The following is a 19,460-nucleotide window of genomic DNA, read 5'->3' on the forward strand; positions in this document are numbered from 1 at the left end:
CACGACTGTATGGTAACGCGGAACATCTGTGTCTCGATTTACGTCGTCATCTTTATCCGTGGCTTAAGAGCAGTGAAACCTGGCATCACTAACATTAGCTAAGTTAGCTAGCTGGCTAGCTTAGCACACAGCTAAATGTTTCTGTCAAGTACTCTTTAGGAAATTTTTTTTTAAAAAACAAAAAAAACATTCACCGCTCTTTAATGAGGATGAGAACTCTGTCAAAAGGGCTGACGCCGTTCTCTATTGAGAAGGAGAATCGCTCAAATTCGCAACAGAGCACGTGGAGGGTACAATGAAGTACTTTCATTCGCGTGCTGTATAGAGCTGCCTAGATGTGACGTTGTATTTAACATTACATATCAAGAAAATACACCAAAGACTTTATTGTGTTATCTTTGACAAAGAAGCTGAGATCTTGTTTTGCACTGTTGCGTTCTTCCAGGGTTCTGAGGTGAAACATTCCCAGAAATGCCGCTAGCATTCCAACCAGGAATCCGGGATGTCTTGATTTGGGCAGCCTGGTTCGGACGTCCACTATGAAAGCTTAAACGCCACCGAGGTCTAGCCTGATATCACTGTGGAGTCTGTGAAGGAGTTGTGACTCTTTTTTTTTATGATTGATGTTTAGCCCTGCTGCTTCCACATGGAAGGTTTGCAGATCTGGTTAGCAGTCAATTGTCCAGATAAAAGTATACACACATCCTGGTGCTGTATAGACTGTAGTAGACAAAATCAATATAAACAACATAAAACAATATGTTACAACAGACCAAGTAATATGATGGCAGACAAGGTCTACTAGCATTAGACTGCTGCCTCAAATTGATAGTGTGCATCTAGGACAAAAGGAGGCAATGATCCCCCTGGGCCTGTGAGCTAAATATCAACGTGCATAAAGATCACAGGTCACACCATGAGGTTTTATTCAGCGTTCTTTCTTGTTCCGAAAAAGTCTGGTTGTTTTCATCCATCTCTAGATCTGATGGAATCAGTTCCTGAGCACCCTCCTGTTTCTGACAGTCATGCAGCCACAGAGGTGGTTCATGTTTGTGGACCTGCACAATGCTTATTTGAATTTTTCCACTGCCCCAGACCATAGATATTTCTTAAGGTTTGCCTTCCATGACTAGACAATCAAAGCCTCTCCCTGGCCAAAGACAGAAAAGCAGCTCAAGCACTGGCTCGCTGGCAATGGAGGGTATTCCTAGCAGAAGGATTCTGGCTGGGAACCGTACCCCGTCAGAGACCGATGATCAAATAATCAGTGGTGTGGTGCCAAAATGAAAGGACAGAAAACATCAACCAACTGGAATTGATGAAGCCCAATGAATTGATGGTCCTCAAATCCTTCTTACCAGTTTGTATAAGTCACCAAATGTTGGCTTACTTTTAGTCAGATATCAAGCGTATCAAGGTGGCTCAAGGTCAGGCGTCTCTTTCCGTGTTGCACAGCATCTCCTCAGCCTGTATTCACTGAGAGCAAGTCATCTGGCTGGAACCACAGGGTCACTAGTGCCAAGTCAGAACATTGCCAGAAGTAGTTGTGTTTGGCAGAGAAGGACAGAATGCTGGGACAGGACGCCCTGTCCTATCACTGGCCTCACCGCTTCTTAGATTCCTTTACTCCTCTACTGTTTATTCTTCCATTGCTGGACAAGTTTCAGTAACTAGTCCTATTTGTGCCCACAAGATGGCTGGCAATACCACCAACCATCTGTTTCCTAGCTCTCGGAACACCCCGGGGGCTTCGTCCCCCAAGCAGATCTGCGCTCCCGAAATAAATGGAGAGATCTGGCTTCAGACTGAATCACTAACTGAGGACTACAACCTAGCACATACAAAAGTACCATGCATGCCCTTATGTGGAAGTTGTTCTGCAAAATCTTCACCTCTTCATCTGGAACCGTTGAACTTGTCCATCCTGAATTTTCTTTAGGGACTGCTACAGTAAATTCCCTATCTACAATAAAGCTGTATAAGGCAGACATCACATCACACCACAGCTGGAACATCTCTACATGTGTGCACATGAACATAACGAACATAAGAAGGCGTCCAGGTGATTCTCACTGCCCCTGGCTATTGTGTCATCAAATACTGAAGTAAATACAATCCGTGTTGCTCGTCCTCGGTTATTAATCAGTTTGCCCGCAGCGGGGAACGGGTTTGTGTAGGTTTGTGGGTGTGTTCAATTTTCCATGTCCATATCATTTAAAAGTCTTGATGATGGTAAGGAACTGTATGTATGTGTCGGTGTGTTACCCGGACATGTCATGGGCGACTTTAAAAACGTTACACTTGATGTCTAGACGGGTTTTTCTGTGTACATTCATGATGTGTTAATAATGTTTCTCTTTTCCCCCCCTTTTCACAGGTTTATTATTGTGGCTAATATCGTTATGCTTTCCATGTTGCTAAATGCTAAGTGTTCTCAGCTGGCAGCTGTGTGTATGTGTGGGTCTGTATATTGGTGTGAGTATGTGTGTCTGATCGATTGTGCTTTTTTTTTTTTGTTGTTAAGTGAGCAAGATTGAGAAGGTCTTTGTTTGTGATTGAAGAGATATTTTAATTTATGGTTTGCTGAATATAATGTTCTGCATAATAATGTTTTTGTAGTATGGTCCCTGGGAGATGGGCAGCCTCCTGAGGAGATTGACAAGCAGGTGGAAAATCCACCCCTCTCTACCTTACTAATTGAGAAACCCCAGGGAGGCTCCATCCGAGTAGGTTGGTAAATGCCACGCTTCTAAAGACGACTATATTAGAACAAAGGGTAACTATTTTAGTGACCATGAAAATACTCCATAAAGCCTCTGTAAGCTGTTTTGCCAAGATATAAGATCTGAGAAAAGAAAGGAACATTGACACTCCTGTTCTGTATTTATGTACCTGATCTCTAGTAGTATCCTTTCTGGTTATAAAAGCAGCTTTTTCAGACCAGTTTTGGAGTGGGTCAGTGGGTGCATGGTTAGTGTGGCACATAATCAGGCATGGGGACCATCAATGAATAACTTTCACATTGGTAATATGGCATGGTTTAAAGTTTGAGGACCCGATTAAGGGTTTAAGAGAGACACACAAAAAAATGCTTACAGGAGCTTCCCATCTCATCTATGTTCAGATTTAACTCCGCGATGTCGTATGTTTTAAAGGTGGAGACATTACCTTTACTGCAAAGGTCGAGGCCAAGGATTTGCTTCGTAAGCCAACTATCAAGTGGCTCAAAGGGAAATGGATGGATCTCGCCAGCAAGACGGGAAAACACCTACAGCTGAAGGAAAGTTTCGACCGCATCAATAAGGTAACGCGTAGATTCCAAACGGAACGTTTTTAAGGCCAGAATAATATCGGTTCCACTTCTATTGAGGTTCCACTTCTCCTGAACTACTTGCTCCACAGATTTACACCTATGAGATGCATATCATTAAGGCTAAGGAGAACTATGGTGGGAATTACAGATGCGAGGTCACTTATAAGGATAAGTTTGACAGCTGCTCGTTTGACCTCGAGGTCAAAGGTTGGTCTCGTCTGTCATGTTGGTTTGTAAATGTAAATCTCCTAAGACTAAGATCTGATGTAGTATTTAAAGTATTTACACTATTGCTTTTACAGATGTTCCAGAGACTCAGAGTATTGACATTCGCTCAGCCTTCAAACGAAGGTAACGAGAGTCCCTTCGCATGGCACTCGATTTCGGCTTAGATAAGTGATAATGCAGCCTGACTGTTAGAATTATGAGGGAAAGAACTGTGTATGTGGGAATACATTCTCATGCACCATTTTTCTACATCCTTGTCTGATACTGCTGACAAAAGTAGTGATTATGTAACTGTGCTTCTTCTCAGGCAAGGTGATATCTGTGGTTTAATTGTTTACAATGGACTTCTCACCCTGTAATCCTCTACAAACCAATGTCAGGACATGGTTTGGATAAAATTCCCATGTTCACAATTAACCTGAATCCACCATCCAAACAAACAAACAAACAAAATGTCCAACCGAATGCGTTGATCAGTTCAAGGCCATTGCTTGCATTTGAACATTTTGCAATGTGTCCAAAAAGCAACGCACACTCATCGTTCTCACAAAAACGCCTGCACAAGAAGGTTACTGTGAGAAGGCAGTCATGGGTCTCCCGGGACCCGTGTACACAGCCTGCGCAAAAACCGGTTCGCCCAAAGCGAAAGGCTTTTGTGTTCGCCTCAACTGTGCGTTTGCTTGTTGCTAATGCATAGCTTGGAGGAAGGGGCCCGGGTTGCGTTGTTTTTTATTCCGGTGTTTGTGAGTGTCTAATTTGAATTTCCATTAATCTCTCCTTGTTAACAACAGCAGTGAAGGCCAGGACGATGCAGGGGAGCTTGACTTTAGTGGGCTTCTTAAACATAGGTGAGAACTATAGTCTCCCCCTCAGGGGACAAAGTCGTTCTCTTTCTTTCTTTCTTTCTTTTTTATTTCATTGTTTTTTTATTCTTTTTTTTTTTTTTAAAGCCCTGGCTAGCATGTCATCTATTTTGGTTGTTTTAGTCATTTTCAGCATGTTTATACATTGTACATAATGGTTTAATAAATATGTTGTGCATACGTCCATTGTTGCCAGATATTATGAATCACATCATTTAAGGGGGATATATATATATATATATATATATATATATATATATATATATATATATATATATATATATATATATATATATATATAATATGTGTGTATGTATGTATGTATGTATGTATGTATGTATGTATGTATATTTTATTTATAATTAATTTTTAAATAAAAAGGTTGCTTAGGGTTGGCTCTTGTGCTCTGCTGTTCAGTAAATAGCACAAAAGTAACTAAGATAAATTCCACATTTATTTTGGCTTGTCTCTTCTTCTTTCCCACACATTCAGAAACACCAGGTTAGTACAGAAAGTAATTAAGTAAGTAAGTAATTAAATTAGACCTTACTGCCGGTAAGTACCGCAATCCCATAGTGTATCCAGCATGGACAAGCAAGAGTGTTGGTTTACTGTAGTCTGGTAACACTTCATTTAAAGGCAGCATTCATTAAAGTTCCAGAAATGCTCTGAAATCATGGAAAGTGCCCTTTGTGTTTTCAAATCTTAACTAGGACTGGGATTAGAGTTTAACCTCTCCAACATCCAGGGATCCATCGTTTTATTAGTGGGCCTAGTGTTTTTTTTTTAAATTAGTTTCACGATAGTTACTAGATAATTGAATGATAATCACTTTCATCATAATTACTAGACTGACACAGCTCGAGAAGAATTGATCCATGAGTATTAGAACTTCCATAAGTCGCTGCTTCCCAGCAGCGCTACGCGAGTATTAAAAGCAGGACACCGATTTGAAAAATCAAATCAAAGGGCTCAGCTTTCCAGCGATTTATGCAAAGTTGGTGGATCACCTCTAAATGAAGCTGCGAAATAGTGTTATCGCTACATCTTTTCAATGCAAATGAATACATTATACAAGTGGAAATGTGCCTGTCAGTGCTCTTTACTACACGTCTGCCTGTATGCAGACCTGAAACACGTGTTAGAGGAAATGAAATGAAAATACAAGAATCATTTCATGCTGTTTCTGTCGGATCTTCCAGACATTCAGAACAATGTCTGTGAATGTAAGGCCTGACTGACATAGACTAATGATGACTAACTGAACTTCTCACGTCCGACAAAACCCTCAATAACGCTATTTTAACAACTCCTTTAATATACACTCACCTCTAATATTCACCTTTAATATACACTCACCTCTCATTCCAAGCCCTCAGTTACTGGCCTTTATAACAACATGGCTAAGAAAAAGTTTCATAACCTGAATACAGTGTTACCTCTGTAATGCTTAAAGCGTCATGTTTGAAATGATAGGTTTGACTTTCACAGCATAGTCTTCCTATGAAATAATGATTATTATTTTACCACGAATATTCATTTCACTTCACCACTGACAAACTGGTCTGTTCAACTGCTTTCTCTTTTTCTTCACTATTTAAAAATCACGAGCTGCATAACAAATCCCTTCCCTGATGTTTTATAAGGCTAGTTCACATGGCCATCCCTTTGGGTAAGACGTGCAGTGAATGTAGTGAAAGCAACTGTTACTATGAAGTAATCTTCAGCAATAAATAGCAACGGTGCTGTTTACGTACTCTAAACGATAAGCATCTTAAGTAGTGAGCTTCCTGGTTCTTGAACACATGTTGATCCCGGTGGTGAGCGCTGAACTGATAGGATTTCTGTGCTCTGTGGTGTCAGAGAGCACAAACAGGAGGAGGTACCAGAGGTGGATGTCTGGGAGATCCTGAAAAACGCCCGACCGGACGAGTATGAGAAGATCGCCTTTACGTACGGCATCACAGACCTCCGCGGTCTGCTGAAAAGGCTGAAGAAGACGAAAAAAGAGGAGAAGAAGAGTGAAGGTGCTCCAGGGATTCCCTAGTGGACTGAATTCCAGAATTGTTGAACTGAATACAATTTCATCACCTTCTTACTGTTTCTTCTAGCGTTTGCCAAGAGGTTAGAACCTGCGTACCAGGTGGACAAAGGAGGGAAGGTACGATTAGTCGTGGACCTGGCTGACCCGACTGTTGAACTGAAATGGTACAAGAATGGCCAAGAGATTCGTCCTACTCCAAAGTAGGTCAAATATTTCCAAGCCTTCATTCCAATGCCTCAAGCGTTCACGAATGAGGTCTTCTCAGAAAATGTATTTCATACATGGTATGGGTTTTCTGGGGCTTTATCTGAATCTTGTGGTTCTGCAGGACCTTTAAGTAATGGTCCTTGACATTCAGTCACATATTACCAACCGCTTTAACTGTTCTGTAACCGAAAAGGTGCTATTAATGTCAGCTTTGTGTGGATTCATGAACATTTCCAAACATTAGTCGGAACAGGCCAAATTTAGAAAACAGATCTGTATGTATTTTACTCTTCTACTATGACTGATTGTGGCAGTTGATTAACCAGAAGCCTACCTTTAAACCCAAAGAAGCTATAGATAAGATGCTAGTTGTGAAAATGTTTTGCCGTGGGTTTTAGAGGAAAGTATGCAGTGTTTCCTGGAATTCACAGGAAACACCTTTCACAAGCAGACTAACCGAAAGCCATCTGAGTAGAGAGTGCAGATTTTTGGTTTTTACTATCCGATGATGTCTAGCGTCCCAGGACTTCTTGTTTTTAACAATCCGCCAGCCTCTCTCTAAAGCTTGCAATGACATCTTTTTCTGCCCGTCTTGCCGCGGCACTTTCCCTGGTGCACCATGACCTCCGCCTCTTCCCTCCTGTGGCGCGGATCCGTTCGGACTCCTCGTTGAACCTCAAGTAATCGGAAGTAAGTGCTCGAATCTGTAAGTCTTTACCTATTTCCTAACATCTACTCTGAGCGTGGTGATCCTGGAGAGCAGTTACCTTGTCATACTTATGCCTGTTGGACTATATAATTATTCAAGCGTGTATTAACTCACGTAAAAACAAAACAATTTTATTAGCGGTGTGAAAAATACTGTAATGCAATTCGAAGAAAATGTTGTAACACGTAACACTCTTTCAATCAGATTTAGGCCTCATCACAGTGCGTAGACAGCGCCGGTTAAAGTGGTAAATGACCGTGTCGGGCCATGTTTTTTCTTCCCACTGTCACCTCTAGCTTTCTCAGTAGAGATAAATCTAAACCTATATCTACATCCGGATTACCGCTTTGCACCAATGTCCACTAAAATACGAATCGAACATATATCCGAATATGCTTTTTCTGCATGATTTATGTCTTTTTTGTAAGGTGTTCAGACACCACGTGTTTATCTATCTATTTATTTACCCAGTCGTTACACACACTTGTTTACTGATTAAAGTCTACATACAGATCACATCAATTAGTACGTTTTTCTACGTGCTGCCGTCTTTACCTAATAAATAAATCACGCGTATGTTTTACTAACACTAAAGAACAATCATATGATCATTGTCGAAATTTGTATTAGTGTTAAATAAAAATGTCAAATAATAGCATTGAGTAATATTTATCAAATATGAATTCGAAAATATTAGAATCACGGTCGTTTATCTTCAAACGAAACGGAAACAGTGTGTTTACTTCTATTTAAATCCCTTCGTAATTAACATCAAGTGCATTGAGCAGTTTTTCAGGTAAACTCCCAGTACATTACTGACTAGTGGGTTTTGTGCAGGTTTATCTTTGAGCACAAGGGCACACAGAGAATCATGGTTATCAATAACTGCCAGATGAATGATGATGCCGCCTATTCGGTGGTAGCTGGAGATGAGAAATGTACCACTGAACTGTTTGTGAAAGGTAAATTCTCGTACACGCTAGACGTCAGTGCTCTTTTGCGTCTTTTCGTCCTGTGAAAACGTCGGTCTGACCCTCTGTGCAGTGCTGCCCGTGAAGATTGTGAAAGAGCTGGAGGCTGTGAAGACTACGGTCAATGAACGGATCGAGCTAGAGTGTGAGGTGTCAGAAGAAGGAGCACAAGTGAAATGGTTTGTTTCTTTGTCTTTGTGTGAAAGTATAAATATAGAGGTGATGACATTGAGGAGGTATAAAAACTTCACGTTCCCCATTCCACTGTGACAGGCTAAAGAACGGGGTGGAAGTTCCTACTGGGGTGCGTTCAAGATATCGTGTAAAGTCTGAAGGCACAAAGCACTGGCTGATTATAGATGACGCAATGAAGGAGGACACGGGCACCTATTCCGCCATGGCAACCGGGGGTACCAGTGAAGCCCGTGTCCAAGTGGACTGTGAGCACAATTTAGTTCTATTGCTACAAAGACAACAAAGACTGCGCAACAACAAAAAACCCCAAACATGTTCTTCTCTTCTCTGTCTCTTTTCCTCTCCCGCAGTGAAACCACTGAAGATTCTGCAAGATCTACAAGACATAACGATCCGTTTGGGGCAGCCGCTCAAGCTGCATTGTGAGATCTTACCCATAAACGTTCCTGGGCGCTGGTACCGAAACGGCCAACTTATCCAGTCCAGCGATCGCATCACCATCATCCACAGAGCCAAGTACCATCACACACCCAGTTCTACATCTTCACCCTGCATTAAACCTGTGTTTACACTCCTGCACACGTATCCGGTCAAAATACCAACTTTCACTGCACGCACACACTAAAGACCTCGAAAAAAGAAAAAAAACATCTGACTTTGTTTGCGTCTGACAGGACCCATAAGATGGAAGTTGAGAGCTGCACCCTACATGATGCTGGAGACTATACTTTTGTGCCTGAAGGGTACACACAAAGCCTCAGTGCCAAAATCCACATAATAGGTACCAAATTCTGTCCTTTCTTTAAAGGGAAATTCTTAACGAATATAAGTATTGCAAGCTTGTCTTACTGAGAGTTGCTGAGCGGAGTTTCTGGCGGTACAACGTTGCTGTTTGTTTTTATTTCAGATCCCCCGAAAGTGCATTTGGACGCTCTGAACGCTCCGGATAACACTATCACGATTGTAGCTGGTAACAAGCTGCGTCTGGAGATCCCCATCAGCGGAGAGCCCATACCCAGAGTGGTGTGGATGAAAGGAGAGCGGGTGAGTGGAGACCGAAGGCCAGTCATCACTGAAGTTGAAGGCCAGTCTTCTCGACTGTTGTGGCACACGTCGTTGTGACGTCATCCACGCCCCCTGGTTGCGGAAACGTAGCAGGACTCTGTAGCTGCAGACTAGTGATTTTGACGAGCAAGACAATATTGGTTTTTCTAAAAATTTGGTGTTGGGTGTCAGAGTGGGAAAAGTGTCCATAGCGTGTACGGCAAATCAGACACCATTCCGAGCCAACAGAAGGATCAGTGAAGTTGGCGTACTAACAAAGAATTAGCTTGCTAGTTAGCAAACGTCTTATTTATTGCTTTAACGAAACGACATACAGTCATTGGAAAAAGAATGTACACCCTCCTTCAGTTCTCTGTTTTTGTTTATCAGGGCCTAAATGACAATTGTGTGGCCCTCACCAACTTCTATAAACAAACAAATAATCAGGTGACAACAACAACAACAACAACAACAACAAAAAGCCACAACAGATTGAATTTTTTCACCCCAATTTTTATTCATTTATTTTTTCCCCCAAAATTCCATGGATTCATTTTTTTTCCCCAAAAAGTAAACCAACATTCAGAAACCAGGTGGGAAATAATAAATACACATTTCCTACTTCCTCGATCATTAAAAGAGTCATCAGCAGCCATGTGTTACTCGTGGAATGCAGATTAGTTCATTATCAAGAAGTGTGATTAGCTCTATAAAAGCAGAATGTCTGGCATTTTTATGTTCAGGAGCACTCAGGTGTGCGTCTACATCAGGCCAAGAAGAAAGGACATCAGCCATGACCTCGGAGAAGCCATTATTGCTGCTCGTCAATCTGGGAAGGGTTATAAGGCCATCTCCAAACATTTTGAAATTCGCCATTCGCCAAGGATTGTTTACAAATAGAGAGCCTTGAAGACATTTCCCAATCGTCCCAGGAGTCGACGTCCCAGTCTCAGTCCAAGGTCAGATTGTTCAATGCTGAGAGATATAAAGGGAAGAATACAGGAGCTGCATCATGTGATCTACATCATGTGACTCTGTAAGCATGTTAAATGTGTACGTTCATGGAAGGGTGGCTAGGAAAATGTCCCTCCGCTCCAAAAAGAATATGGCAGCAAGATCAGGCTTGGAGTGAATATCCTTTGGACCGATGAGACCAAGGTGGAGATGTTTGGTCGTCGTACACAGCACTATGTTTGGCAAAAACCAAACGCAGCATATTGCCAAAAACGCCTCATAACTACTGTCAAACATGCTGGTGGAGGGGTGATGGTTTGGACTTGGTTAGCACCTGGGAAACTTGCAGTCATTGAGACAACAATGAACTCCACTTTATACCCGAATATTCATGAGTCAAGTGTGAGACCCGGCAGTAATGTCCAGCAGTTTAAGCTGGGATAAGATGGTTCATGTGACAAGACAATGATCCCAAGCACACCAGCACACAGTGCTGATATGGGGATAATACTGTGCCAATATGGGGACGATATGATGCCAATATGGAGATGATATAGAGAGGATATGGTGCCGATATGGAGATGATATAGAGAGGATATGGTGCCGATATGGAGAGGATATGGGGAGGATACGGTGCCGATATGGAGATGATATGGTGCTGATATGGGACGATACGGTGGAATCTGAATGGCTACAGAAGAAAAAAAATCAAGGTGTTGGAATGGCCAAGTCAAAGTCCAGACCTCAACCCCATTGGGATGCTGTGGCAGAATCAAAGAACCTCAAACATGCTGCAACAATGTTGTAAAGAAGAGTGGGCCGATATTTCTCCAACACAACATGAGAGACTGATAAACTCCTACAGAAAACGCTGAATTTGAACACTAAAGGAGTTTTTCCCACCTGCTTTCTGTACGTTGCTAGGTCAGGTTCTTACTGAGACTTCGCCTAATGGACATATTTAGCTAGCCAGCTTTACTCGGCTAACAAGTGGTTGGCCTTCAGTGCCACAGCGTCCTTGTAATTGTCTTGAGCGTGCCCATAAACAACAAAACTGTAAGCATCAAGAGACTTGTATATCTTCGGTTTCTAAGAAATGTGTATATATTGTGTATGCAGGCTAGACCACCGCTCAGCATCATTTAGCCCCTGACAGGACACCAACTCACGAGTGCTAATCCATTAATAATAAGTGGAGAACATTTTGGCTGATAAAATTCTTCATAAGGTTCTTCAGTCAGATTATAACCATGTAGCATCATGTCGCTAGGATACCGGGGTCGTTTTGCAACCAGCATGTCTCTTTTTGTTCGCAAAGCCTGAGATTTTGTGAGGCAAAGGTACACATATAAATACAATAAAACCTTCAGCCAGTTCCCATTATACATGTGTACAGGTCATTCTTGAGACAGGGAACCGAGTTCACGCAGAGACATTCTCTGACCACACCAGCCTCACTATTGAAGTCACTGAGAGAGAGGACAGTGGCAACTACAAGATCGTCCTGCAGAACGAAGCAGGAGAGGACACAGGCAGTGTCAAGATTAAGGTTGTGGGTAAGGCTCTTAAATAACTACACGGAAGCATCTGGATCCTACAGTAATGCTCACTGGGATTGTGTATAGGTTGTCAGTGGTCTATAACCATCAAGCTACTTTTACCAGCTACTAGTGATGGTGAAACAGTCTGAAAGATAGCAGGCAGCCATCTTAGGCAGCTTCCGACTTTGATAGCAGGACTATCAAAGTGCTTTGTGTATATTTATCGAGTGATGTCCTAAGTATGCTTCTGTATGACCAGTACGTATTTAGACCCTCAAATCTTTAGTAATCCAGAAACGATTTGCAGTCGCGTTTACATAAATGCTACGATAAACAACATAATTGTTGTACAAGTTGTAAGCATAATTCCGTAATACGGCGGAATATTTCCGGCTCTGATCAGGTAGACGATGTAGTCATTTTCTATAACAGCAGCTCTGACAGTAGACCTGACTGTGAAGGTTTATTTAACATGTACGGTGGCTTGGTAGTTAGTACGTTTGCTTCAACCCTCGTGGGTTCAAATCCCGCCTTTTTCAAACAATGATATATGCTATTTCTCATATCTGTGTTCTAGATATCCCTGATCCTCCTGGGCCTCCCTTGGTTCCTGCAGTTGGTGGTGATTGGTGTACAATGACATGGGATCCTCCTCTTTATGATGGGGGTTCTCCTATCACTGGTAAGGAAATACATCAAACATACTGTACGTATTTTATATTCAGCATAATTGTTCAATTGGAGGCCCTTTTATACTATACTGTACTGTAGGAACCTTCGTCTATCACCGAATCCCGATCTTAACATGAATCCGCGTAAAGAAGCAGCTTCTCCAACACCCGTATGTCTGTGCTGTTCTGTCCTACAGGATACTTCATTGAGAGGAAGAAGAAGCAGAGCTCCAGGTGGATGAGACTTAACTTCGACCTCTGCAAAGAGACCACATTTGAGCCTAAGAAGATGATTGAGGGTGTGCCGTATGAGGTGCGGATTTTTGCTGTTAATGCGATCGGTGTTTCCAAGCCCAGTGATCCGTCCAAACCCTTTATTCCCCTTGGTGAGTACCATACCTGTCACACCTTTCAGCTTGCTGGTCTTCATAACATCTCCAGTGCCTACACCTGTCTATACGTACTTATGCCTGGTTATATCACACCCATTTTGTCTTTTAACGTAAGATAATAGTGCACAATCCTAGCAGATCCCTTCATAGGATATACCATGGCACCATGGCCGTATTTGAGCGTGCCCTTCAGACACCCCTTTCGCAGCTGTCGCTTTAAAGAGAATTCACACAGCACACACAGCACAAGCCTGAGATTTAGAGGACATTAAACTACACTAAATTAAAAATTGAATTAAAAGGCTGAATTAAAAGTTCAGGAGATCAGAATCCATCCCAGCCCAAGGAGAGTCTGGGAATTCATGCCAGAGAGATTTCATTCCCACTGGTGTGTGCTTAGTGGTTAGCACATACGCCTTGCACGTCCGGGGTTCGAGTCCCGCCGGGGGCCCTGTGTGTGTGTGGAGTTTGCATGTTCTCCCCGTGCTGCGGGGGTTTCCTCCCCCAGTCCAAAGACATGCATGGTAGGCTGATTGGCATTTCCAAAGTGTCCGTAGTGTATGAATGGGTGTGTGTGTGAGTGTGTATGTGATTGTTCCCTGCGATGGATTGGTACAACCAGGGTGTACCCCGCCTTGTGCCCCGTGCTCCCTGGGATAGGCTCCAAGTTCCCCGTGACCCTGAAAGTGGTAGAAGATGGATGGATGGTGTGTGTGTGTGATTATTCATAGATTATCACCATGTTGTTATACAGTATATTTGATTATCCCTTGCAACATATGAGCAATATATAAAATGATCTACAAGCATTGTGATATCTTGTGTACTGTGCTCTTATTTAGTAAAACACAGCTAGTATGAAAATTGCAGTCAGATTTGTGTTTATTCTCTCTCTCTCTCTCTCTCTCTCTCTCTCTCTCTCTCTCTCTCTCTCTCTCTCTCTCTCTCTCTCTTAAAGCTGTCACCAGTGAACCCACTATGCTGGTTGTTGATGAGGTGACAGATACATCCGTGACGATAAAATGGCGTCCTCCAGAAACCATCGGTGCTGCCGGGTTAGACGGGTACCAAGTGGAGTACTGCATTGAAGGAAGTAAGACACCCCTATAGACCTGTGTACTTTAATGACAATGATAACGAGTCTTTATTGGTCACATATACATTACAGCACAGTGAAATTCTTTTCTTCACATACCCCGTCATGTGAGGAATTTGGGGTCAGAGTGCAGGGTCAAGGCAGAGAGAGGGTTAAGGCGATGAACCCCCGGGTCAAGGCTGCATGAATCCCTGACCTTCCGATCAGTAACCCAGAGCGTTAACTGCCAAGCCACCACTGCCCACGACTATCCCTAACACTAATAATAAATAAGAGCTGCCACAACTAAACTGTACTATGAAGTCAGTATTTCCGTTGTACGTACTTGAGCAATCATATCGTGATATGGAGCAGTAAAATAAATACATAAATAAATAAATTGTATGTATTGCCACTTTATTCATTGTCTAGTGAGGACTGATAATTGTGTATAATAAAACTGAAGGTGTTTATAATACGTATAATAGCTGGGCTATTTTTCTGTTTCCACAGCGGACGACTGGATACCCGCCAACAAGGAACTGATTGATAAAACCAAATACACCATCACAGGCCTGACACCGGAGTCCAAGATCCTAATCCGAGTGAAGGCGATTAATGCAGCCGGTGCCAGCCAACCACGCACCACTCAACACTCTATCCTGGTCAAAGAGGTCGTCGGTGAGCCACATCAACCGCAGCTCCAGTTTTTAGTAATAAAAAATGCAAAGCTCGTATTTTTTCCCTCGATTTCGGAACTAGTTCATATGAAAAGTAATGCTCATAGCGGAATCGCGCTGAACTTAATACGCTTGTGTGTAAAGACTAGTATAAACACAGAGTCGGTTATTCCGTTTGAAGGTGCCTGCAAACGCCTTAGATGATAAGAGATCTATTACGTTTGTCGAAACGGCATTGTACTGTAGGTGGTGCAGCAGATTATGAAATTTATGTCTCGCAGAGCCCCCTAAGATTCGCATCCCTCGCCACTTGAAGCAGACGTACATGCGCAAGGTCGGAGAACAGGTCAACCTCGTTGTGCCATTCATGGTAAGGCCGTGATCGTTAAACGGACTTGATTACGTTTCGTGGAATTTAAACGAAATGTGACTATACAAAAAGCTAGAGTTCGCGTCATCAGGTTGAGATTTCCCCCAGGGCAAGCCCAGGCCAAAGATTACCTGGCTGAAGGACGACGAAGCTATCGATCCTACGCAGGTCAACATCCGCAACTCAGACTGCGACAGCATCATCTTCATCCGCAAAGCCGAGCGCAAGCACTCTGGAAAATATAAGATGATGGTGCAGGTGGAAAAACTTGCAGATACAGCCATCCTGGACATCCAGATCGTGGGTTAGCGTTCATCCTCTATAACACTCAAAGTTCGCAAATAATAGTTTGATTGGAACACCGTATGATGGTCAAAAACACAGGAGCTTTCACTTAAGTGCTGTGCAATAGCCTAGACCATGTTCAACAAATGTCTCTTTCTATGCTCTGTCCATCAGACCGTCCTGGTCCTCCACAATGTGTTCGAATCGAGGAGGTCTGGGGTGACAATGTAGCTCTGGACTGGACGCCACCCAAGGATAGCGGCAATGCCCCCATAACAGGATACACCATCCAGAAGGCAGACAAAAAGACCATGGTATATGCAATTATTGTTTTGTTTGCCAGTCTCCTGCTTTTGTTGCAGCATGTTCTCGCAACACAGTCTCGACGAATTCATTCGCTCAAATAATAACCGCATCATGTCCACTTTGGCTTTCACGTCTACAGGAGTGGTACACGTGTGTGGAGCACTACCACCGCACGTGCATCACTATCAATGAGCTGGTAGTGGGCAACGAGTACTACTTCAGGATCTACTCGGAGAACATGGTGGGCCTGAGCGAGAACGCCACCACCACTAAAGACACAGCAGTCATAGTGAAGGAGGGTAAGTTTCGACTCGCTGGCGTGACGACCTCTGTAAGGTTTAAGCGCTCCGTTCAGTCTCGCTGGCGCTGTCTCGGACCTCCTCACAAATATCCAGTTGACCAGGTAGAAATGAACAATCCATCCAATGTTCGGTTTGCCTTGAAACGATATTTTTTTCTCCACACACTCATACTCATATTTTGCAGTGTACCTTTCTCCATCCTTTTATCTTCTCACTTTTATTGCTTACTCGGAGTGAAAATATATAATACACCTGCAAACTGTAGACTCGATAGAAGGACTAGAAGCTGTTCAATGTTTTTTTTTATATAGATATAGATATATATATATATAACATTGCACACTGCGCTTTTTATTGGCCTAATGGTAAAATAAATCGGTGTTGTCTCTTCTTCATCACATAAGGGAAATTCCCCCATGATACAGTGCTTGGCCCGTATCATGCACACTCCCGCTCTCCATATCCCCTCTTTTCTTCCTCCTCCTCTCCCTCTTCTGCCTCCTGTCACTCTTTCTCAGGGATGAACCTGAAGAACCCAGAATACATCAACTACGACTTCACAGAGGCGCCCAAGTTCACGCAGCCGCTCATCAACACGTTCGCTGTCGCGGGGTACAACACGTCCCTGAACTGCAGCGTCCGCGCCAACCCACGGGTACGTGAGAGACGTGTGTAGCGCCGTGTTTATATCAGCCATTCGCCACTCAGATCAGTAACGCTCCAGAGATGCTCTGATTGCAGGGTATCTACAGTACTTGAATTCCATAATATCTCATATATTGAATAAGACTCTTGTTGTAGCCTTCTATAAGCTTCTCACAGTACTTTGGTGGCATCGGTGGCATCGAGTCCCTTTTTCAGCAAAACACCGCCACAACATGATGCTGCCACCCCCATGGTGTTCTTCAGATTAAAAGCCTCAGTCTTTTTTCCTCCCTGTTCTTTACGGCCTAACCGTTAGAGGTTTGTTTCCTCTGACCAAAAGGCTGGTGATCTCCTGCGAACTCCAGTCTGGCTTTTTTATTCCAGTCCCTGAGTAAGAGCTTCTTCCTTGCATGACAGGCCATGGTGGTACAGGACTCTCTTGATGCCGGATGTTCATAATTTGGTACCTGATGCCCCCAACTCCTTCACCGGTTCCTTTGTTGTTGTCCTGGTGTTCAGTTGGACCTTTCGGATCAAAGTTTGTTCATCCCTGGTAGTCCGTTTGCCTCCTTCTTGAACAATGCAGTGTCTCGTGATTTTTCTAAAACTTTGATAATGATTTAGTAAGATTTTACGTACAGTATATAGTGTGAGAAACACCATCACATCAATAGCCCATTGATTCAATTGGTCACAATTTACTCTTGCAACAATTCATTCATTCGTTCACTTTCGGTAACGGCTTTATCCTGGTCTGAGGTTGCGATGGATCCGGATGCCACCCTGAACACGCATCCACGTATATACAGACCACAATATACGCCTCGATCTGTACTGAAGTTACTTTTTTTTTAAGGTAATTAATGCCATAAATAATGTTACGAGAACTTGAAGGTAAAGGATTAACTCAAATGCACAGATAGACAATATGGCCAAAAGTATGTGGACACCTGAACATCACACCCATACGGTTTGTGCTTGTTGAACATCTCATTCCAGACGTGTTCCCTCTTTGCTGTAATAATAAGCTCCAGTCTTCTGGGGAGGCGTTCCACTAGATTTTGGAGCTTGACTGTGGGGATTTGTGTTGGAACATGCTGGAACAGGTTTGGGCCCCTTGTTGAATGGGATGTTCAACAAGCACATACGGGTGTGGTGTTCACGTGTCCGCATACTTTTAGTACTGTTGTGGTGCAATCCTTGCCACGTTGACGTGACATACTTGATGTCATGTATTTTTACTGTACAGTACTTGGTGAGGTTTCTGAGATTTGTGTTTGAGATGTGTTCGATATTTCCATTATATAATAGCCCAAAGTGATCTGGATGAAGAATAAGATCACCATCATTGATGACCCACGCTACCGCATGTTCAGCAGCCAGGGTGTGTGCACGCTGGAGATCCGGAAGCCCAGCCCATTCGACGGTGGTATGTACAGCTGCAAGGCCATCAATGACCTCGGGGAGGCCCAGGTGGACTGCAAAGTGGAGGTGAAAGGTCAGTCTGGGCTTCAGTGCAAGTTATGCAGTTTGATTATAATCATAGATAATCATGGGATTATTCATGGGATTAATCATGGGGTCATGGGGTTAGAACGACAATTTTGCTTAATTATATTAAGGACTGTTAGAAATGTCATCTAAGTCCATTGTAGCGTAGCGATTGTGTCTCACAGGAGCCAGTACTAAACAGTATCGTAGCTGTTATTCATTCATTCATTCATCTCATCTTTTTTTTCAGCTGGTTCTCGTTCCATTCGTATTCGTTTATAACTCACGAGTTACCATACAGTTCCTGCCAAAAGTATTGGTTCAGTTATACACCGAAGACATTTGGGTTTGAGATCAAAAGATGAGACGAGCTTTCGTTTCCTAATTTAACAGTAAATAACACGTAACGTTTGATTGCATATGCCTCGCGTTGGCCTTTCCATCACTTTGGTGGCGGTTAATCCTGGTTTCAGGACCGTTGTGGCTCATCTTCGTATTTCTTTGTGAATTCCGATTTTTGATTCTTACAGCTGACGAGTGGTTTGCATCTCGATGTACGGCCGCTATATTTCTGTTCTCGACGTCTTCCTCGAACGGTGGATTGTGAAACCTTCTCCCCTGCCCTGTCGTTTCTCCCAGCCAATTATATACCCGGTGATTTTCTCCCATAGACAGCTCTCTGACCTTCATATTGGTTTATCCTTTTTAACGACAAATGCAGTCTTCACAGGCGAAACCCAGGGCTCAAGCCGAGGGTCAGCTGTTTGTGCCGTGTTCTCAGCTGTTCAACACATCGAGATGTAAATATCGGGAAACGAAAGCTAAAAATTCTGATCTCTCGTCTCATATCCGTCTTTTAAAACCCAAATGTCTTCCACGTATAGCAAAAAAAAAAAAAAAACAACAACAAAAGGCCGGGCCTTTGCGGTTCCGTTCCGATACTTTCGGAGGGCCCGGTGGTTGATATGATGTCGCGATTCTCGGTACACGTTTACAGTTATTTTTGTCATCATGAGAAAATAACTGCTGCTTTTCACTTGCAGATCCCGTAGCTGGCCTGCTCGATCTCAATTTCTGAATCGGTTGCCCCGTTAACAACGGATTCAGGTGTTTTCGCTGTGACGTGAGATGAGATCCTTCCGCTTTTAATCAAGCTCGTTGGAAGCACTAAACG

General features: G+C 43.0%; 1 protein-coding gene across 1 annotated transcript in view; it reads left to right on the forward strand.

Moving 5' to 3' along the window:
• Positions 1 to 19,460, forward strand: part of mybpc1 (myosin binding protein C1) — a 34,464-nt gene that overhangs the window by 13,185 nt on the left and 1,819 nt on the right. Inside the window, 25 exon segments of the mRNA XM_053685489.1 lie at positions 2,620 to 2,730; positions 3,156 to 3,304; positions 3,403 to 3,520; positions 3,616 to 3,664; positions 4,333 to 4,389; positions 6,268 to 6,431; positions 6,516 to 6,648; positions 7,337 to 7,345; positions 8,202 to 8,326; positions 8,409 to 8,514; positions 8,609 to 8,775; positions 8,881 to 9,046; positions 9,205 to 9,311; positions 9,438 to 9,574; positions 11,925 to 12,084; positions 12,647 to 12,751; positions 12,938 to 13,126; positions 14,091 to 14,225; positions 14,721 to 14,888; positions 15,169 to 15,257; positions 15,366 to 15,561; positions 15,717 to 15,856; positions 15,988 to 16,147; positions 16,669 to 16,805; positions 18,107 to 18,293. Coding sequence (XP_053541464.1) covers positions 2,620 to 2,730; positions 3,156 to 3,304; positions 3,403 to 3,520; positions 3,616 to 3,664; positions 4,333 to 4,389; positions 6,268 to 6,431; positions 6,516 to 6,648; positions 7,337 to 7,345; positions 8,202 to 8,326; positions 8,409 to 8,514; positions 8,609 to 8,775; positions 8,881 to 9,046; positions 9,205 to 9,311; positions 9,438 to 9,574; positions 11,925 to 12,084; positions 12,647 to 12,751; positions 12,938 to 13,126; positions 14,091 to 14,225; positions 14,721 to 14,888; positions 15,169 to 15,257; positions 15,366 to 15,561; positions 15,717 to 15,856; positions 15,988 to 16,147; positions 16,669 to 16,805; positions 18,107 to 18,293 — 3,264 coding nt within the window.

Source organism: Ictalurus punctatus, chromosome 14, assembly GCF_001660625.3.
Source record: "Ictalurus punctatus breed USDA103 chromosome 14, Coco_2.0, whole genome shotgun sequence".
NCBI lineage: Eukaryota > Metazoa > Chordata > Actinopteri > Siluriformes > Ictaluridae > Ictalurus > Ictalurus punctatus.